Source organism: Micropterus dolomieu, linkage group LG15 (assembly GCF_021292245.1).
Source record: "Micropterus dolomieu isolate WLL.071019.BEF.003 ecotype Adirondacks linkage group LG15, ASM2129224v1, whole genome shotgun sequence".
Classification (NCBI taxonomy): domain Eukaryota; kingdom Metazoa; phylum Chordata; class Actinopteri; order Centrarchiformes; family Centrarchidae; genus Micropterus; species Micropterus dolomieu.
The window spans coordinates 24353437-24372349 of NC_060164.1; the positions used below are offsets into that span (position 1 = coordinate 24353437).

Below are 18913 nucleotides of genomic sequence, written 5' to 3' on the forward strand. Positions count from 1 at the left end.
ACTGGCTGCAAATTTTTTATATTTGATTGGTTTAGAAGACAAGAAATCCAAATGTTCAGGAACTGTAGTGCAAAGGTATAGGCTACGTTTTCTTTAGGCTATCTTTCCTTTCATTTTAATTAAGCGTCACCGTAAAACACATCCCACTTGATTCCGTGATTTATAGCGCGTTAGCTTGGCTTCCTGCCTAATAACGCCTCCCAGCTGCTGTAGCATAAAATCATGTCCAGACCAAAAAAAAATGTCCCTGGACAACAGAGTGGAAGGAGTCGCCCTGTTCGAGGTGCATTCATGGTAACTGGGAGAAGAGAGTTCTCATGGCCTCCAATGTGAATGAACTGGAGGGTAAGATGGTGTCGTTACCGGAGTCTGAAGTCTTGTAAGTGAAAATCCGCAGAGCTGGAATCGATGTCCTAATGCTATTGGAGAAAATATCATCATTGAATCTGTAGCGCCATCTAGTGTTCAAAAGATACACAACACAGCCAGCTGTGGCCTGTGTGAAGCCAGTGAAGGATGTCGCATTAGATCCACACTGTCATAGTTTGATTTTAAGATTTTTTTTCCCTACTTATTATGATTTTGATAATGAACAAGGATAATGTATTTGCATTTGTGCGGAGTATTAGTATTTTCCCTAGTTATATCGATAGTATTGGAAACATTTTTGTTACACTTATTTGTTACTCAGTATGTGTATTACCATGCAGATATGCGTCAAAGATGCAAGTTAAAAAACAGTCTGATCATTTTAAAATATTATTCAAATAATATATTTAGAGAACAGTTTTGATGGAGGTATTTGCTTTTAGCACTTGCACTGTGTTTCACCGATTTCCTGACTGTTAGCACCACCTGGTGGCTCATAATGACAATAGCACTCAGCATTCGTTTACTCATTTGGCAGAAAGTCATTTTCATTCAAATTTAAAATAGATTGGCCTGAACATCCATCAGCAGTTTAACCAAAGTAGTTCTTCCAATATAAAGCCACAAATTCAAAATGGTCCCATGTGACACAACATAAAAAAATTATCTCACATTTCTTATAATCCAGACAGAAAATAGACAGTCTATATGGCAGAAATATTCCTTAGGCCTACTATTTGAATGGCTGATGATGAAATTAAATAGCATTTGGTTTTTGTTAGCTCATTCTTTTCTCTCTCTCTTTTGTTACCTGCATCACAAGATAATGTCCAACTGCGTCATTTTAGGGAAACTGCTCAAGCTGTGTGAGATCTGAAAAATAAAACATGAAGGAAACACTGTTATCAGTGAAATGCATGAGAATGAGCTTCCAAAAATGTTAGTGGATAAACACATTATCAATTCTTAAATTCAGTTGTGCTTTGTTTAGTGGCTGTTTGGTTGTTATAAATCTAGCCAAGTTAGGATTGTTCCCTTAAAATCAGGCTCTCAAGACAAACCTGCAGGTTGTTTTCTTCTATGTAAATGTCTGAATCTGAAGTCTTTGCACCATCTTGCAGGGACAGCGAGACAGACGTGTTTTGTAATATAGTGACAGGGGACACAAACACACCTCTAGCTGTAGGTTTCTGTCTTTGTTATTTTGTCTCTGTTCTGTTTTGATCTGTCTTTCTGTCTGTCCCAGGCTTTAATTTAATGTTTGCCTCTTTCTCTGCATCACTGTCTCCCCTATCTCCTTTTGTCTCTTTGTTTCTCTCTCTCACAAACATTGACACATAAACACTTACACACACACACACACACACACACACACACAGATTCCCTGCTGCATTGCAGTAGGTTGTAAATAGTGAGTGCCAGCTGAGCTTGACTGAGCAATACCAGTGAAATACTGTCTTTGTTTCTTTCTTTCAATCTCTCACACCCCGCCTGCTGCCTTCATAAGAGAAAAAAAAAGGAAATGTAAAATAAAAAAGGGCAGGGAAATACTGTCTCTCTGTCTCTTTGTCTCTCTGAAACAGAGGCTGCCCTCATAAAAATAAAAAGGACGTCAATGAAAACAAAAACACAGAGGAAAGGATTCCTTCTGTCTTGTTCTATCCATCTGTCCAAGTACGTTTTATGGCGTAGGAGCAAGAAATTCAACTTCTTTTACAGAGGCCTCAAATGATATCATATAAAAGCAGTATGAAGAAAGCTAACCAGACAAAGAGGAGAAAGTGTAAAAAGAGGACATTATCTGATCTGTCTCCGCAGAGTGCAGGTGATCTGTAATGGCATCTAAATGTCCATTATTGAAGTCTGTTTGTTTGCATTGAAAAAAACAATAGTTGTTCTTTTTCAGCTGAAGGACAATCATAATGCCACTTTGATAAATAAAAAATTCACATGCATGTGCATTTTGTAAATATTGTATGTGTGGTATGGCCACAGTGAGAACTGTTAAGGGCTCGAGGCTGCACTTTGAGAAACAGTCCTTGTATCTGCATCATACATCCTTCATCCCACATCCCAACAGTTATAATAGTTATATTGTTCTTTAGTGCAATTTTTTTACTGCACTGAATCATCTGTTAGTTTGTACACAGACTTATACACACTTATAGTAGATATAACTTAAAGTTCAGGCTTAGTTAATGTAACCAAATGCAGTTGTGTTATTATAGTAAAGGAATCAAAAAGGATGGCACTGTTGCATCTTGTATTCCATTTTATCCCAGTAGCTTTATAACTTGTTTGGATCATTTGGAAATACAGGAACATGCATGTTACAAGGATCTCATGTCTCAAAATATGCAATTTAGTCTCAAAGGAATTATGTTAAAATGCATCTAAGACCTACATTTTAGTTGTTATATGTTTGTTCGTTAGCTACAGTAACAACAGCATTAGTAGTTTAGTGTGCAGATTAAGGGAATTAACGCATTAAAACGAAACATCACAATAAAACACATTAAATAGGAACACATGCAAACATTAGCCTGAGATGGAACAACCAAGCAAATTGGTCACAAAGCCATTCACTCTCACACAGGCATACATCTCAAAACATACACACCTTGATTAGTTCTACATAGTATGCAACATTAATCTACACACACTCATCTAGTGGAGCAATGATTGGATATTCGTTTTCACACCATCACGAGTGTTAAATTGCAGTTCAAATGTCAAAGCTCAGTGTCGGTACCTGGTGTGAGCTTTATGCTGGACTCCATTTTCCTCTGCAGCATCCTGAGATCAGCAGAATAAAATAGAAAACGAAATGAAAACCTCAACGTAGATAAAAATTTCGGTCAGAAATCTGTGGAAATTGCATTTGTCCAAAGAAAGTTTGGAAAGGTAGCCTGTAGTCTCTCTAGACAGTCGGAACAGGAGAGGAGACATGCGAAATAAATCACTATACGCATTTTCTATTTCGCCTGAGAAGAACCGGTTCGAGCAATAAACGTTATTTTATGTTACATGTGTGTAAACAAAAGACATTTTAACATTAAAACACAACATTTAACGAATAAATTAGGAAACTCTAGATTTTTGTTCGGGGAAAATGTTGCAGAGAGACAAAAAACCTAAGAGAAAGAATCGGTGCGTGGAGGCGCGCGGGTGCAGAGGAGCAGCTCTGGGCCACCGAGAGCGCGCGAGGTAAAGCTGCCAGTGGGTACGCACTGCACGCGCACACATGACAGTTTTGCGGCCAATGGCGGGCATTGTCGGCTCGTAAAACGGTTTTATGACGTGTGTGTCAGAGAATCATCCCGACAGAAAGGGGAATTTGTAGCAGCTGCACTCAAGAGAAAGCTGCATTTCCAAATTAAAGAAAACAGACAGAAACGTAGGCCTACACACGCGCGCGCGTGCCTTGTTGAATCAAGCCCACACAATTTTATAGCTGCAAAAGGCCTTTAAGCCAGACCCCTGACGTCGGAAAGGTATTTCAAATGTACAAAATTAAATGTCATGTAGGCCTGGAAAACAGCAAAGGAAACCTAAATCTTAATCAGTTCGCCAAACCTACAGCAATTTAATCGTACATTTCCCCATGAAATGGAATTAACAAGAAAAACAAACGACATGTTTTTTTCAGCAGTGTAAAGAACAATTTTACTCTGATGAAAAAATATAAACAAATCGACGGCTGTTTAAACTAAAATGCTAATTTGTGTAATACAAAGAAAATGTGCACTTTTTCATAATAACAGATTTTCAACGCACCAATTTATGTGAGATCCTTTTGCGCCAGCTCAGTAAATTTACAAGCCAGGCATGGTAGCTATTCTGCTTATTTTCTTCTGTGGCGAAATTATTAAATGAATAGGCTATAACGGTTATTACGATTGTTTGGGGGGGGGAAGTTTAATAATAGCAATATTAGGAACATATCACAAAATACTGTGTTCTTACTGATGTTGATTAAACCACTTGGGGCACAGCACACACAGAACACAGCATTGACATATCATCATCTTTTAAGTGGATATAGCATTAGCATTCATTTGAAGTCATGTTATGGCCACCTGGTGAACTCCAGTCTGTTCTTTAAGCTCTGTTATTGGTGTCTTCCAACTCCTGACTAAATGTCCATCTCTTTAGCTATGTTCACAAGTTGCTTACTTTGTCTGTCTTTTGTTGCTGCAGATACTGTACTGTGGTGTTTATAGAGCTTTAAGGGCTAAAAGCAGCTACCCAGTGCAGCCAAAAACACTTCTGAGAACGATAAGACTGAAACAAAACAGTAAAGTTGCAGCCAGGCAGCTAAACAATGAGCTGAAACTCACTATGAACCTAAAGTCAAGGGCAGATTTAGGTGATAATTCTCTAGGTTCAGTATGATTGACCCCTTTCATGGTGTGATGTGTTTTTCACATTGTCATTTGATCACTTGTTAGTGTAAATTACAGCAGCTTTAAGAATACTTTATTTTTTCCCTAAAGAATAAGCAATAAAGCTTCACAACCATCCTTTCTTTCACCTTTTACAAGTCAAACCCACAGTTGACTGCATTAAAGTCTTGCTTTTATCTGGGGATCTTTGGAAGCAATCTGGAAAACATAGTAAAAGACTAACTGTAGGTTAACTGAAAGTAAGTTCAAAAACTTATAGTACTTTGTTGCTCTTGCAGAATAAACTCCCTTCCTTTAAGGTCCACATTATATGTAGCTGAACTTTTCATGAGCCAAATGTCCCAGTCGACCACATTTTTTTTGTAACTTAATACCGTTTGTCTGCCTGTGATGTGAAACACTTTTAGGATCTGATGAAGGTGTAACACTAATGTGCGCTGTTTATGGTTTAGTCCTTTAATAAAATCTGTTTATTATTCAAGAACACAAAACCCCCACAGGCTTTAATCTTTTATGCTATAATACTATAATACATTCTGTGGTCTCTTACCTCTGGCATAGCTAATAAATACATATAAGGCTGTCTCTCTTTGCTTCATCATCTTTATCCTTAAAAGAGGTCAGAAGTTCTGTTTTTCCTCAACAGAGTTGAACAGTATATTCACTTACTTTCTTCTCCTCTTACATTGTTTCTTCAAGGGAAAATGACTGCCATAACAAATACTGCAGTGTCAATAGTTCAAGCTCTTTTCAGTTTTCATTTAACTGAGATTGAACTGTTGCCAGACTTAAGGTAAAAATCTTGGGAGTGCATTTTGGGGTAAAACATTCACATTCTTACTCTTTTCCATTTGCATGACAATGACACCCATCTTGCTTTATGTAACCAAATATCACAATCCATCTGTACATTTCTGCCATTTTAGTTTAAAGGGCTCTAATAGAAAGACGCTTGAAACACACAGGGCAAAAAAACAAACAGAAGCCATGCAATCAGGTGTTAAAATGCATGATTTCTCTTTCTTGAAGCTGACACATATTCCTTCCTGTATTTTGTCATCTTGTCCTGAGGAAACATACAATTGTCCTAAAAACAACTCTCCAAAACTGCAATTCTACATGATCATAATCACAGAGTTGAGCAGAATCTTTAATATTTTCAAGGATCTTTGCAAGGAAAAAAAAACCTTGTAATTATTCTACAAGGTGGTAACATATCTTGTTAATGTCTATTATTTATGGTTTGTGTTTTTATAGCCATGCAACTTTCTGAGAATATGAGCAGAAAGATGACTTGACAACATTTTAATGACTAGTAATTTATGTCATACTTACTGAGCAGGGAGTGGGCTTTTTTTTAATGAACTGACTGTAACATCACGATTTGTCTTTGCATTCATGATAGTCTCTTACAAAAAAAAATAGTTTTTTATGTGCTTCTTCTAATTTTGTTATGATATATTTGTAATTCTCCCTTTTCTCGGCTTAAAGTAAATAAAGCCAATGTCTAAAGCCAATGAGAGAAGAAGGAAAGGGGTAACAATGTTAAGCCATAAAATGTGTTTTTTCTGTTCAGTTAGAGGTATGTTGAGTTTGTTAGTGTGCTTGGGATGGTGGGCAGCAGCTCAAGCTGACTGCAGAGACCTTAAGGTATCGGTTTTATTTTGAAGAGGAACCATAGAGTGCATTATCACACCCCTCTGACTGCAGTAATGAACCCAGATGCCAGCATTTTTATCCACTTTTCACATATAAACGATTTGCTGAGCACGAGTTGGTTCTTATTCGTGTAACTTTGCTGTCTAAATTAAAACAGAAAAATGAGCATGGCCTCATTACAGAAAGGCTCTTCCCCTTTATATAGTATCTTTCATTATCTCCAAATTAGGGAATTTCCGAAGAGGTTGAGAAATTAATTATTATATCATTTTCAAAAACTCTCTAAGCAGACTAAATATCTAAACTCACCTGTGTTACTGGGCAGAAACAGAGCTATTTCCTGGAATGATTTCAGAACAACAGCCGCTGTTTCTCATGCTAAATGTTCAATCTGTGAGTACAGCCTTGAAAGAGGAAACAAGTCATGTTGTATAAATGCTGTTTGTTAAATGTAAAAAGTCTTTGAAATGCTTATCCAAACGTATTTCGTCGTTGTACATTTTTGTGAAAATTCAGGTTCTACTGAGATTTGAACTCAGATCGCTGGATTCAGAGTCCAGAGTGCTAACCATTACACCATAGAACCGGTGGGGGGACAGTTCTCAGTTCAAAATACACAACGCCTCCACCCAGTGGACACAGTCGGTTATTACACGTTCAAGGATCAGTGCTGACTCCTGGTGCTGTGTTTTTACTTGTTTTTTAGTTTTTAAAAACCATTTCTCATCTTTAAATGTCCCTATCCAGTGGCGTCACTGTGAGACAACAACATTAACAGGATCTGTTTAAGGACGAAATGTGTTTCTAATCATTTTATTCCACACAAAGGTGCCACGTTAATTTTGTCCCTTTGAAATGGACAGCTGTATCAAATATGGGTACTAAACTATGCTACAGGAATCCTTTTTATAGTAGCCTATGTAGGCCAATAATTTTGCAGCATGTAGGTATAGCCTACTATGTTAATGCACTGCTGTGAATAACTGTGTTACTGCAGACATTGTTTTCTGCAGACATTTGTTTGAACATTACTTACCGTCCTATTTAATTTCCACAGCATAATAAATATTTCCGTTGTTGCAGCTGACTGTTAATGTGGTTGTTTCGTTCATTTTATTTCAGCACATTAGTTAATCGGAATTTCTAAACTCTTTTTCTAGTTATTGTTCCATTTTCATTTTTGTAGCCTATAATTAGTTAGTGCAGTTTATCAGATTGTTATTTTGTTTTTAAGGAATGTTTAGCTGTGCATTTGTAATATATTTGTAGCCTATAATTTAGCCGATAGAAGTCATTTTGCTGTGCAGTTTAACAGATTTTTAATTTGTTATTAAGGAATGTTTAAAAAAATATGTCAGCTTTCTTTTTTCAGCCTTCATCTAGGCTACTTTATTCTAAAGCTTTATCAGCCCTCTCTCAACATTTGGAAATAACTCACACAACGCGTGCATAATTAGCACTGACATTTTAATTTAGAAAATGAGATGTTCTTAAGGAATGTTTAGCTGGGACGAGAAGGTTATTTTCTACCACATCTTATTCAGAAATTAATTAATTGAAATTATGTCATTTCAATAAATTGTGGCATTAAAGCTATAGGTCACTTTCTTCTGTTGGCTTTAGGCGGCTACATTCCAGTGTTAAATTATTTACAGGCTAAAATCAGGGAGGTAATCCTGATTTTAAAAATGAATGACCTCCTACGTTAGTGATCGTCGATACAACTATAGGCTGAAGACAGATTTTATAGCCTAGCAAAAAACGGAGACAAACCCGGACTCCAGCGCTATTCAGGCCTTTGTTTTACGTTTTAATTCCCTGTATAATGACATTTCCTGTTTTGTGGTCTCCAGGTCTGTAGAATATGTGATTGAGGCTGTCTGGTCTCATCTGCAGACAATGACTTTAACATTTAGAAGGACAGTTGAGCCCCCAAGGCAGGAAGGGGTGTCCAATAAAACCATATAGTCACAATGACTTGTCTGGGCTAAATTACTTTATGGTACGTGTGTGTGGGTGTGTGTGTCTGTCTTGAAGGTGGGGAAAGTCACGTTTATTCTCCAAATGCATGGTGTTGGTTTATGACCCTGCAGTAGGATGAGCTCTGAGCAGATTATATGGCCGCAATAAATGAGAGAAGCTACGAGGCACTGCGCTGACTTTGACAAAACAAGGAGGCAGAAATGTCTCTCTGTGGACTGAAACCCAGACTACATACCTGAGAGCGGTGGAACACCTTGACGTTGGAATAATATAATCGTAATAAAAAACATAACACATGGTATTATTGGTCTGTAATCCGGTGAAACGTGATACTGCGTTTGTACTGTTTTTTTCTCTTGGAGGATCACACCATAATAATACAGGAAATACCATCAGAACAAGACACATTTTCTTTTTGTAAGTAATAATTTTAGTGCAGTAATGTAGTGGTATTTAGTATTTATCTAGTCTATTTCATACCAAAAAGTAAACACTGAACAAATGAAAAATAAATAACAAAAAAACGGCAATTTTATTACAGTTATACTAATCTAACCAAACGATTGCACAGGCCTACGCACAATTTGTAGGAATATTATTATTATTTGTGTTAGTAGTAGTAGCCTGGTATTATGACCGTAGGCCCAATTATAGAACCGTACGGTTACTACATAAAGCCTCTATAGAACTAGTAGCTATTAGTGGAAATATCCAATAAAACCAATGTAGCCCAAATGTCTAATCCGTCACATAAAATCGCAAAACCATCCTCTTCAGTGAGTTTGTAACTCTTCCCTAGTTGTAGATTTAGTGCCACGATTCAAGTGCAATCGGGGGGAAAACGCCTTTGTTCCCCGTGTAGCTCATCGTCACAGGTAACCTCACATTTTAGAAATTGATTCATGTTTTTTTTTTTTCAGTATACTTTATGGTCACATTGTTGTAATTTATTTTTGTTGTTTATCTGATCCTTGTAGGCCTGTTTTGTCGTGTGCGCTGACTCTGACATGTCTTGACTTGGGATAATAACAAATGAACTGAACTGAATATGAAGTGAAAACAACAACAAACCGCACAATTAACAATGCTGTAATCCATCTTTTATTTTATAAAAAAAAAAAATCACCACGAGCAGCATATTCAGCCTAAATGAGCAGACGAAGGCCTCTTTTCATCACATCTGGACTCCAGTAAAATCACAGCGCAGGACAACTGCCGCTGTAGGCTAACATAGCCTGATGTGTTTCCTTTTCTCCCAAAGAGAATGTGTTTATTTTTGAGTCCATCTCATCCTCGTGAAAAAACACAAAAATAGGCTACCTTTTGATATGCCTATAATATTTCAACATTATTGTAGCTACGATCTAAATGAAAACGGGTTGTGCGTTGTGTCTGTATGTGATCCTTACAAAACGTCTTGTTTATTCTTACATGAGGTAACAGCGAAACAAAAATAACCATCAGACTGCTGCCACACCATAGCTTAGCCATGACTGGTGTGCATGTGTGTGAGGAATATAGGCATGACCATATCTGCATATTAGACCCACAGTAACAACAGATATACACAGCAACAATGACAACAACAGCAACAACAACAATAACAACAAATATGCCTTTAGGCTACATGCACAGTTTATAAAACAAAACAAGGAAGCTTATTCTGTTTTCAGGAACAAAATGTTAAAAGTCCCCTCTGATAATTGATAATTATTTTAGGGGGGCTGGGATTGGTTGTAACACAGTAAAGTGCTCCACTCTGGAGCAAGATAAACAACTACTGAACTACTGAACAACTACATGATTATAGGCCTTTTCCTGACAGCATTACTCACCTGGGTGCACCTGGAATACATCTTGAATTACTCAAAAGTCTTTGATATTACAGTTTTTAATTGTGTTTGCTTGTTTGTTTATTTTAATTAAGTTTATAGTTATAATTGTGCAAACGTGACATTCTTTTCTGCTCCAGAATAAATGCTAATCGTCCACACTGAGGTTATAGATGTAAGCTAAGGTTGTGGATAGATATAACATATTTCAGCATGTTGCGACATGTTGCAAATAACCTCAGGTTGTCCAACTATTATGATTTACAACTGTTTCTTTATTTTTAGGTTGTGGTAACAAGAAATGCACTATTGGATCTACTGCAGAGCCTCCAGAGCCATTCTTGTAGCATCTCATCTCGTTGTAGGAGAAAGAAAATATCAATCTTCAATTGCTCAAGAAGCATGATGTTGCATGTTTCAGTTTACAAAGGAAGTTCCTTGTAACTTGCGTATTTGACACTTCTGAGTCTGGTTCGAACAACCTTTCAAAGCACATGTGAATTCATCACATTTGAACATGTGGACAAATCATTTACCATGTTAAAAATAAACATTTAGCCACATGTGGTTTGCGAAACAGTATCTCACGTTGATGATTTCACATATATGTGCGTGTTGTTTTTATTTATTTCACATATAGGCTAATATCTTGTGTGAAATCGTGACATGTGATAGATTTACATTTTTGTAAAGGTAAGACAATTGTAAACCAGTACCAATGAGCCTGAATAGCAGCACATTGACAGCAAGTCCAGCCACAGTAAATGTGGTTTGTGTCTTAAAGCTAGGGAAGGCGACGACAGAGAAACTAGCAAGAGACTGCTAGATTTTGAAGGTATCCAAGCGAAGAAATTCCACCTACTCCTTACAGGCCTCCCTCCAAAGCCACTCCACCACATCACATTTTCATGTGCAGTGAGTGCACAAGCAGACTATGTAGGAAGGATTTTTTTTAATCATTTTTGTGTCAGAGCATTTGATTTATTGATTGATGTGGTTGATTAATATAACACACCAATAGAAGAAAAATGCTTCTCAGTCTGAATCCTGAGTCAAATTCCTTATGTGTACACATGGCTAGCAAATAAAGCTGATTCTGAAATCACTCGCCTAGCTCAGCTTTAAGCTCAAATAACGATCAGTCATGCAAATGATTGAGAATTACAGTATTTTAAAACAAGAATATGATCAGATTTCACCTTTAAATTAAGCTAACTAAGGGTTCAGCAAACTACCGGTACATCAGTTGCTCATCTTCCTGTTTACATCACTTGCCACTGAAACTCACAGCTTAATTTCCCCAGTTTGGCCCACCCTCTTGTCTGTCTTAAGCAATAATTTCATTAGAAGTGTCACGCTTCTGTTTGTTTAGGTTTCTTTTCCACAATTATTTTATTTTAATTTCAAATAAACACTCTGCGACGAGTTTTCAGACATAAGACAGGCACTCATTCACGGGATCACTCATGGGATTTATCTTTTGATAGCACAGTCTCGTCTGGCACACTGAGAGCACTTTTTATGAGGCTAATAGTTTTTAAAACATGATTCACATTTTGGCAGAAAGCACAGACAATTTATGTGAAGTCAAGTATGTGTCAAGTAGTTTCAGTTTTTGGACATTGTGAGATATACACCCTTATCAAAAACAGATGTGTTTTAAAGTGAACAAAGTCTTTGATATCAGCTAGTGTGTTTTTTGCCTAAATTTATGGATCTCCCTATAAATGTTAACATTTCATTCTGAGCGTTATTTACAACTACCCCACGTTACAGGTTGACTGTCTTCATTTTGTAACATGCAGATGGAAGAATTCTACACCAGAGTTCAGAAGATCTAACATGAAAAGGCCAAAAGACTTTGATAGGAGTCTTTTTGTGTTACAACCCATCCTGGTCTCCCCTGAGGAGTTTGACCACTGCAGTGCTCCAAGGCAGCCATGTTAGCTCCACAATCCCTCGCTTAGTAGCAGCTGATCATGATAGCTGAGGTTAAAGATGTTGGACATCTCGGAGCACTGCATTCTCTTTTATCAGCTATAACCTCACCTCCTCCTCACCTATCCTGCAAAAAAAACAACCCCAGCCTCTTCTCCAAATCCATCATTCATTCAAACTCCTCCTCTCCCGGGTCATCAGCTTCTTCATCTTCATCCGCCTGTTCTGGAACCAGATTTTGACCTGTCTCTCTGTTAAATTTAAGAGCCCTGCCACCTCCAGGCGCCGGTCCCTGGTTAGGTACATGTTGTAGAGGAACTCCTTCTCCAGCTCCAGGGTCTGGTGTTTGGTGTACGGACACCTTTTCTTCCGAGTGGACTTGGCATAGATCCAGCTAGCTGATGGATTTTCTGTAGAAGAAACAGGGTGGCATATATTTTAACTTTAACCACACACCAGTATTTACTTTCAGCTGGTTGGCTTGTATTTGAGTGTGTGTGTGTACAAGTGTGCTGTGGGGAGTTCAAAGACTGACATAAAAATCAAAGACAATATTCTCAGGAACAAATTTTATGAGCCTGCTACTTCTGGCTCATTAGAAAAAGAAACAACACCACATGCTCAAAACACAGCTCCATAAATAAAGGCAATATTCAATTCCTTTTTTTTTAAACCACATTGCTCCTTTTATCAAAGCTAAAACTGTAATGGAGTTTTATTAGCCCTAGGGTTGTTTATGCTCTCATTTTACAGTTCCGTCATTTCATTAATTTTCACTAAACATAATGTGACATTGTGTAAAATAATTTTTGTGGATTCTGATGTAGCTGAAGCCCTTTTAAGATGAAAATGTTTTTGGGAGGACAGCAAGCAGCAATAAATAGAGCAGAGTGTTCCCAATAAAGATCTAAAGAGTAAATCTCTGTCTGAGTGCAAGCAGTGTTGATAAACAGCCAAACTGAGCCTCATTTTTAGAATTATTAAACTGCAATTGGGGAGAGATATCTGAACCTTTGACTGATATAAAATGCTTTATTGGCCACTTAGTTAGACAGAGAGCCACCAAGAGAGCAACAAGTTTTTTGGCTTTGGCTTGGTGCTCAAGGCTCACACCACACAGTTGTTGCTCCCTTTGTTTCAGTTTCTGAATTATTTATTTGATCAAGTGGGACTTCTGGTTGGAAAAGGTCTCCTGAAAATCTGTATTTAACAATAAGTAAAACTTGTCTAATTAAAAATTTCAAACCTAATTTCTGACACAAAAAGCTTATAGAATGTCATGGTGTTTTATTCTGTTGTACATACATTTTGACAATAAACCATTAGCCCATTTGTAAAAATGTAATGCCAGGAAAGAAATATTTTATCAAAGAAATATATGTATAGCCTAATAGTCAATAAAATGTATTTTTCTTCTTCTACTTATTATTATTATTAGTAGTAGTAGTAGTAGTAGAAGTATAAGCCCAGTCATATTGTTTATGTGTTGCTTGACATCATGTATTTTATTCGGTGTCCCTCTTTAATTTCTGTTTATTGTAATTCAGACTTTTAAAAAATACTTTTGTGGGTCTTAATTTAAAAAACGAATAATTAGGCCTTTGTTTAATGCATGCTGCAATCATGAGGTTACATCTGTGCAAGCTATGAAACATAAAATTGCCTGTAAATTAATATGGCGTTTTTGGACAGACATTCTAATACAACATATTGGCTATAGATTAGCCCATATTTGGCAAAATAAGCTTCCAGCATTAATTGAAAGAAAAATAATAGTGTAGCCTACTTTCTGCACAAATCCAATCCGAGGAGTGCAGTGCAAGCCTACCTGTGCTTTCCCTCTGGTGAAACATTTTTAAATAATAGCAATAGCAACTTAATTATTTTAATGGTCAATAAAGTGCTCTATTTACAGTTTACAAGACATTTATAGGGCTATAAAAGTCACACGCACTTACGTACTCACTAGGCCACGTTCTTCTTCTCTGTCACACTCTCACACAGACACACACCTGTGTATGCACATGCTAATAAACATTCCTGAGTTTGGTATAGCCTATTTGTCTTTACCGGGGTCAGGCTGTTCTGTTTCTCTCTCCGCGTCCTCTTTTTTGGGCTCCGGCTTTCTTCCCAGCTCCTCCGCGGTCCCAAGCCGCTCGAGGACCACCTCAGTCGGGCTGGCGAAGCTGGAATCCTCGGGGCTGCCGTGTGGCGGCGGTGAACTCTCGGGTTTAACCACCTCGAACCTCGGGCTCAGATTGGAGAGGTCACCCTGAGAGGGGAGACACCCGGGAAAACCGGCAGAGGCATGGGACAGAGAGGTCTCCGAGGTGGGAGTCGCCCCCTCCCAACAGCGTACGAACCGGCTCTCGGAGGCGACCGCGGATGAGAGGTGTTCGGCGTGGGTCTGCGTCTGCGGACCATAGTATGGGTGGTGGTGGCTCAAGAGGTGATGTGGATGAAAAAGGCCAGAGATGGAAGCGCCGGGGGTGGACTGCAGCTGCGGAGAGGAGGACGAAGAGGAAGTAGATGTGTTTGTCCAAGGAGAAAAGCCGTTTAAACTCGTTTGTTTGTTGGAAAAATGTGAAAAATCCGGAATGTGTGAGCCCGGGGTTCCCTCCTCCTCCTCCGTTCCCCGGACTGGCTTTGCGCAGCCGGCCGTAGATCCCTGCAAGCCTCCCGTGATAAAATGTGTACCGTACGGCTCTTCGGTCTGGAGCCCCATCATGGAATAATAATTCGTTAGCGACATGTTTATTTTATTATTTCAATAAAAAGACACTTAAGTGCGACTGTAAAACGTTAGATGGGCTGGTATAGTGGCTTACATCCTCCCCTAAAATGGTAGTAATTTTTTTCCTGCCCTTACCTTCTTCTCGACTGCCCATTGGTTATACTGTGGATCACATGGTTAGACTGTATTTACCCAGAATAGGAAATAAATCAAATCATTCTTTTGTGCTCAGAAATGTGTTAGTAGGCCTACTAGCCTGTTGCCAGATGGGCCTGAATGTAGCGCGTAGGTTCATAAAACTGTATTTGAAACACCGTACAAGCTGAATAAAAATTAGCAGGGAGTCTTTACAAGTTTGTTTGAAGTTAGCGCGCGCGCGTGTGTGTGTGTGACGGGATTGAGATTAACAGACAAGAGAAAGTGATTTCCTTGATCTTGAGTTTACAATGAAAACATTTTGTTGGGATAAACTCTCCCTCGAAGTGGCATCACATGCGCTTTCTTTTGCGCATGGGCTATTCTACTACCCAAAACAGGGCATGTCTAATTGGATTTGTGTTAGTAGACTGGTCAAAAAATGCTGTTATTTTCAGATCACATGATTATATTAAGCTGTCATTTGTTTTATTTATTTAGTAGCCTTCTTATTATTGATAGGCTAAATAAAATTCTGATATCCGTTTGCGCAAAGCCGCATTAATGTTACATGATTGCTGGTCAGATAAACCCGTGTTTACAGCCTATTGCAGTTGTATCCTATATATTATTTAGATCTAGGCCTAGATTGTTCTAAGATGCTGATTTCTCTATTCACCATCATTGGGCCCATGTTTGTGTGTGAAAGTGAAATTTCATTGGCTGGAGAAGTGGGTGACGAGAAGAATGGGGGCGTGGTCTACGTAGACAAACTGGTTGTGCTCCTTTCCTAAATTCCGTATCAACCCTCTGCTAACATAGACCTTGATCGCTGTCTCTTTTGCACTCTTAGCGCCATCTACTGGCTGGATGAGATAAAACAGGAGGCATTCCCAAACGCCATCATGTATGGTAAGAAGGCACATTAGATCTGATCCTGTGGAACATCATTCTTAGAATATTTTTTATTAAATATAACTCCGGGCACACTGTAAGTGAGTTGATTCCAACAGGATGAAGCAAAACAATCCTTTCAACAACTTCCAAGGAGTGACATAGCTTAATAGTGAAAAAACAACATTGCAAATGATCTTGTACCGGGGATCCACTTGCCTCTGGAAGTATCAAGTTCCTTTTTGACAACCAAGAATGTCAGACTATTAAATAAATAAACAAAATATTACAAAAAAAAAACAATATTTGAGCTGCCAACCCTCTGGTGTATTTCAGCAAGCTGGGCTCTTTACTGCATCGTTTTTTATTTAGCACAGTATCACGTTAGTTTAATCTCTATCTACTGGTCTCAGTAATACAATGAAGAAACACATAATTAAATCAAAGGATAGACTATCCTTTCATTTAGCTGGACCCTGGAGGATTCAGGCCAGATGCATGTTATTGCAGTAACTTCCTGTAGGTGGCAGTGTCATCATGACTGCCCTGGTTGGGAGGGGGTCAAGCTCAACCCGCTGTTCATTTGCCAGTCTATGTTGCAAGCAGGTAAAAGTCGTGCAGGCTGACAACATTTATTTGACAAATTGATGTCAACTGTTTCAGAAATGATCATTGAGAAAATCGTCAGGGGAAGTATTATTGTCATTATTATTTGCTCTTACATTACTATTTCTATTACTGTTAAGCTACCTTGCTATTGCTGTTACTAGCACTCCTACCATTACTTTCACTTCCTTACTAGCATTTAAAAAATATTTATAACACACTATAATTAAAGCAGATGTATGGGCTTATTAAGTGTTTATTAATGTACAGTATTTGTCAACAATTCTAACTTCTTCTATACATATTTTCCATTTCTACAACTGTGTTTTACTTTATTGTCATTCATTATCTGTTTATACACCAGCCTTACCCACAGGAGTTATGTACATTAGTAAACACTTATATCTGCTTACAAGCTAACACAATGTTAAAAATACTAATTCTACAAATCTTAATACTACTACTAAAAATAATAAAAATACTGCAATGAACTACTGCTCCTGCCACTTTTTCTCCTTTCCACAGTAATGCTGCTGCTACAACTACTACTGCTACAAAAACTGCTACTATTACTGCTGCTGATACATATACCACCCCTTATACTGCCTCTTCAATTTATTACTATTGTTTAACTACTCAGTAACATTCACTGTTGCTGCTTCTACTAATAGTTTTATTAGGCTACTGTGCTTACTTTCTACTTGTCGACAATGATTACTGTTACTGCACTGTCAATTTCTTTAAAATTCAAAAAACTGAAAAATAAAATAAAAATAACAATGCTTAGCATTTATTAAAAAACAGCATATAAATAAATCAGTTTAAAACATCTCTGTTGGTAAAAGAAAAAAATGGGCCAGCAGGTTTGTGGTCGAGTTTATTGTAGGCCATTAGTATAAATGTCTTTCAACCAGAAACACAATCTCTTCTTTCATCTCTTCCTTTTTTTACGTCACACACAAATACACACTTACACACGGACTGGGTGAATGTGTGAGACGAAGAAAGAGAGAGACAGCAGACTGTCTGTATTGCCCCAATAAAAGTCATTACATTGACGAAATGGTGGTCGTGTCAGTGTGTTTGCGGTTCAAGGTTCATCTGCAGCCTTGGACTCACTGTGTGTTTCTGCTGTCTGGTCCTGGTGTTGTTCAAAGTCTGGGTCGGAACCTCAGAGTGAAAAAAATTGAGAAAACATGACAGAGAAGCTATTTACTACTTTTACTCATTTTCCTTTATACTTTGACATTTCTACTCTTCACTTCTTCTAATATTTTATATTAGTATAACCTGGGGTTGCAATGACCTGCTTAATAACCTGTATTTTAATTAGAATGGTTGTCTTTACAATTTAAACATTATCCAACTAAAATGTGATCCTATTAAATTGTGTTTCTGTTTTTTTGTTGAAGTGATCACACATGATGCTCATTTCATTTCATACAGTGTGATTATATATTTTATTTCAAAACTGGGCTTGAGTCTTCTTTTCGGAGAGAAAGGAAGGGGAAGGAGTTGTCCTGTAACAACCATAATGTAATCGACTAAGAAATGAAAAGAATATGATTAACTACAAAAGGAAATGAAGAAGATCATGATTTTATTAGTATTTGATTAAAATGTGTGTGTGAAAAGAATAAGAGAAGTAAAGAGTAAGAGAAGTGAAGGAACATGTTGAGACAAGTGCTATGTTGAAACATTCAGACCCCTCTGAATGACCCAACGCTGTAACAAAAACAGCATTTAAAATAAGTAATATTTGTATAAATATATTCTTATTTTATAAGAAATTCTATTATATATGTACAATTTGACATTAAACCATAACATGAATTTGTTGTGTTTTTATTTTGTTTTGAAACCCGTGTAATAAAAATTTAAGTAAAAATGCTTGAAAAACTTGAAAAAGCATATGGTAAATCTTTCACATCTTAAAAGTATTTAACATCAAATTAAAGATTACACACTCCTCTATAAATTCCCTCCAATCCATTTGAAAACAAACACCAAACTGTTTTCCTCACAGAGATATTGTATAATGTTGTCAAATATTTTAATACATCACGCTTACATGTTTTGAAATATAATCCATGAATATTTAGAAATGCAAATAATACTGTTGCAATAAATGGCCTCACACTTGACACAAACATACAGTATTGATTCATTGATAACGGTGGGTCATTCAATATTTATTCACATTTAACTAATCACAAATTACTTCGTGCTATTTCAAAGTACATCAAAGTAAACCAAGCAATATGATTGCACTCATATGTCTTTACAGCCTAGATGTTATTGAACACAGCAAAATGGTACCCAATTTTAAATGTCACAAATATCAGAATGATTCATGT

General features: G+C 37.4%; 1 protein-coding gene and 1 non-coding gene across 2 annotated transcripts; both read right to left on the reverse strand.

The window, feature by feature from the left end:
* Positions 1–6948: 6948 nt before the first annotated feature.
* Positions 6949–7020, reverse strand: trnaq-cug. The gene has a single exon. It is a non-coding gene; the product is annotated as a tRNA-Gln (tRNA).
* Positions 7021–11500: 4480 nt separating this feature from the next.
* Positions 11501–15016, reverse strand: LOC123984241 (homeobox protein Hox-D9b-like). Its single transcript, XM_046071020.1, has 2 exons — positions 14258–15016; positions 11501–12597 (listed from the first exon to the last, which is right to left on the reverse strand). Exons 1-2 carry the CDS (start codon positions 14937–14939, stop codon positions 12353–12355), a joined length of 927 nt encoding a protein of 308 aa, XP_045926976.1. The 5' UTR covers positions 14940–15016; the 3' UTR covers positions 11501–12352.
* Between the last annotated feature and the right edge of the window lie 3897 nt (positions 15017–18913).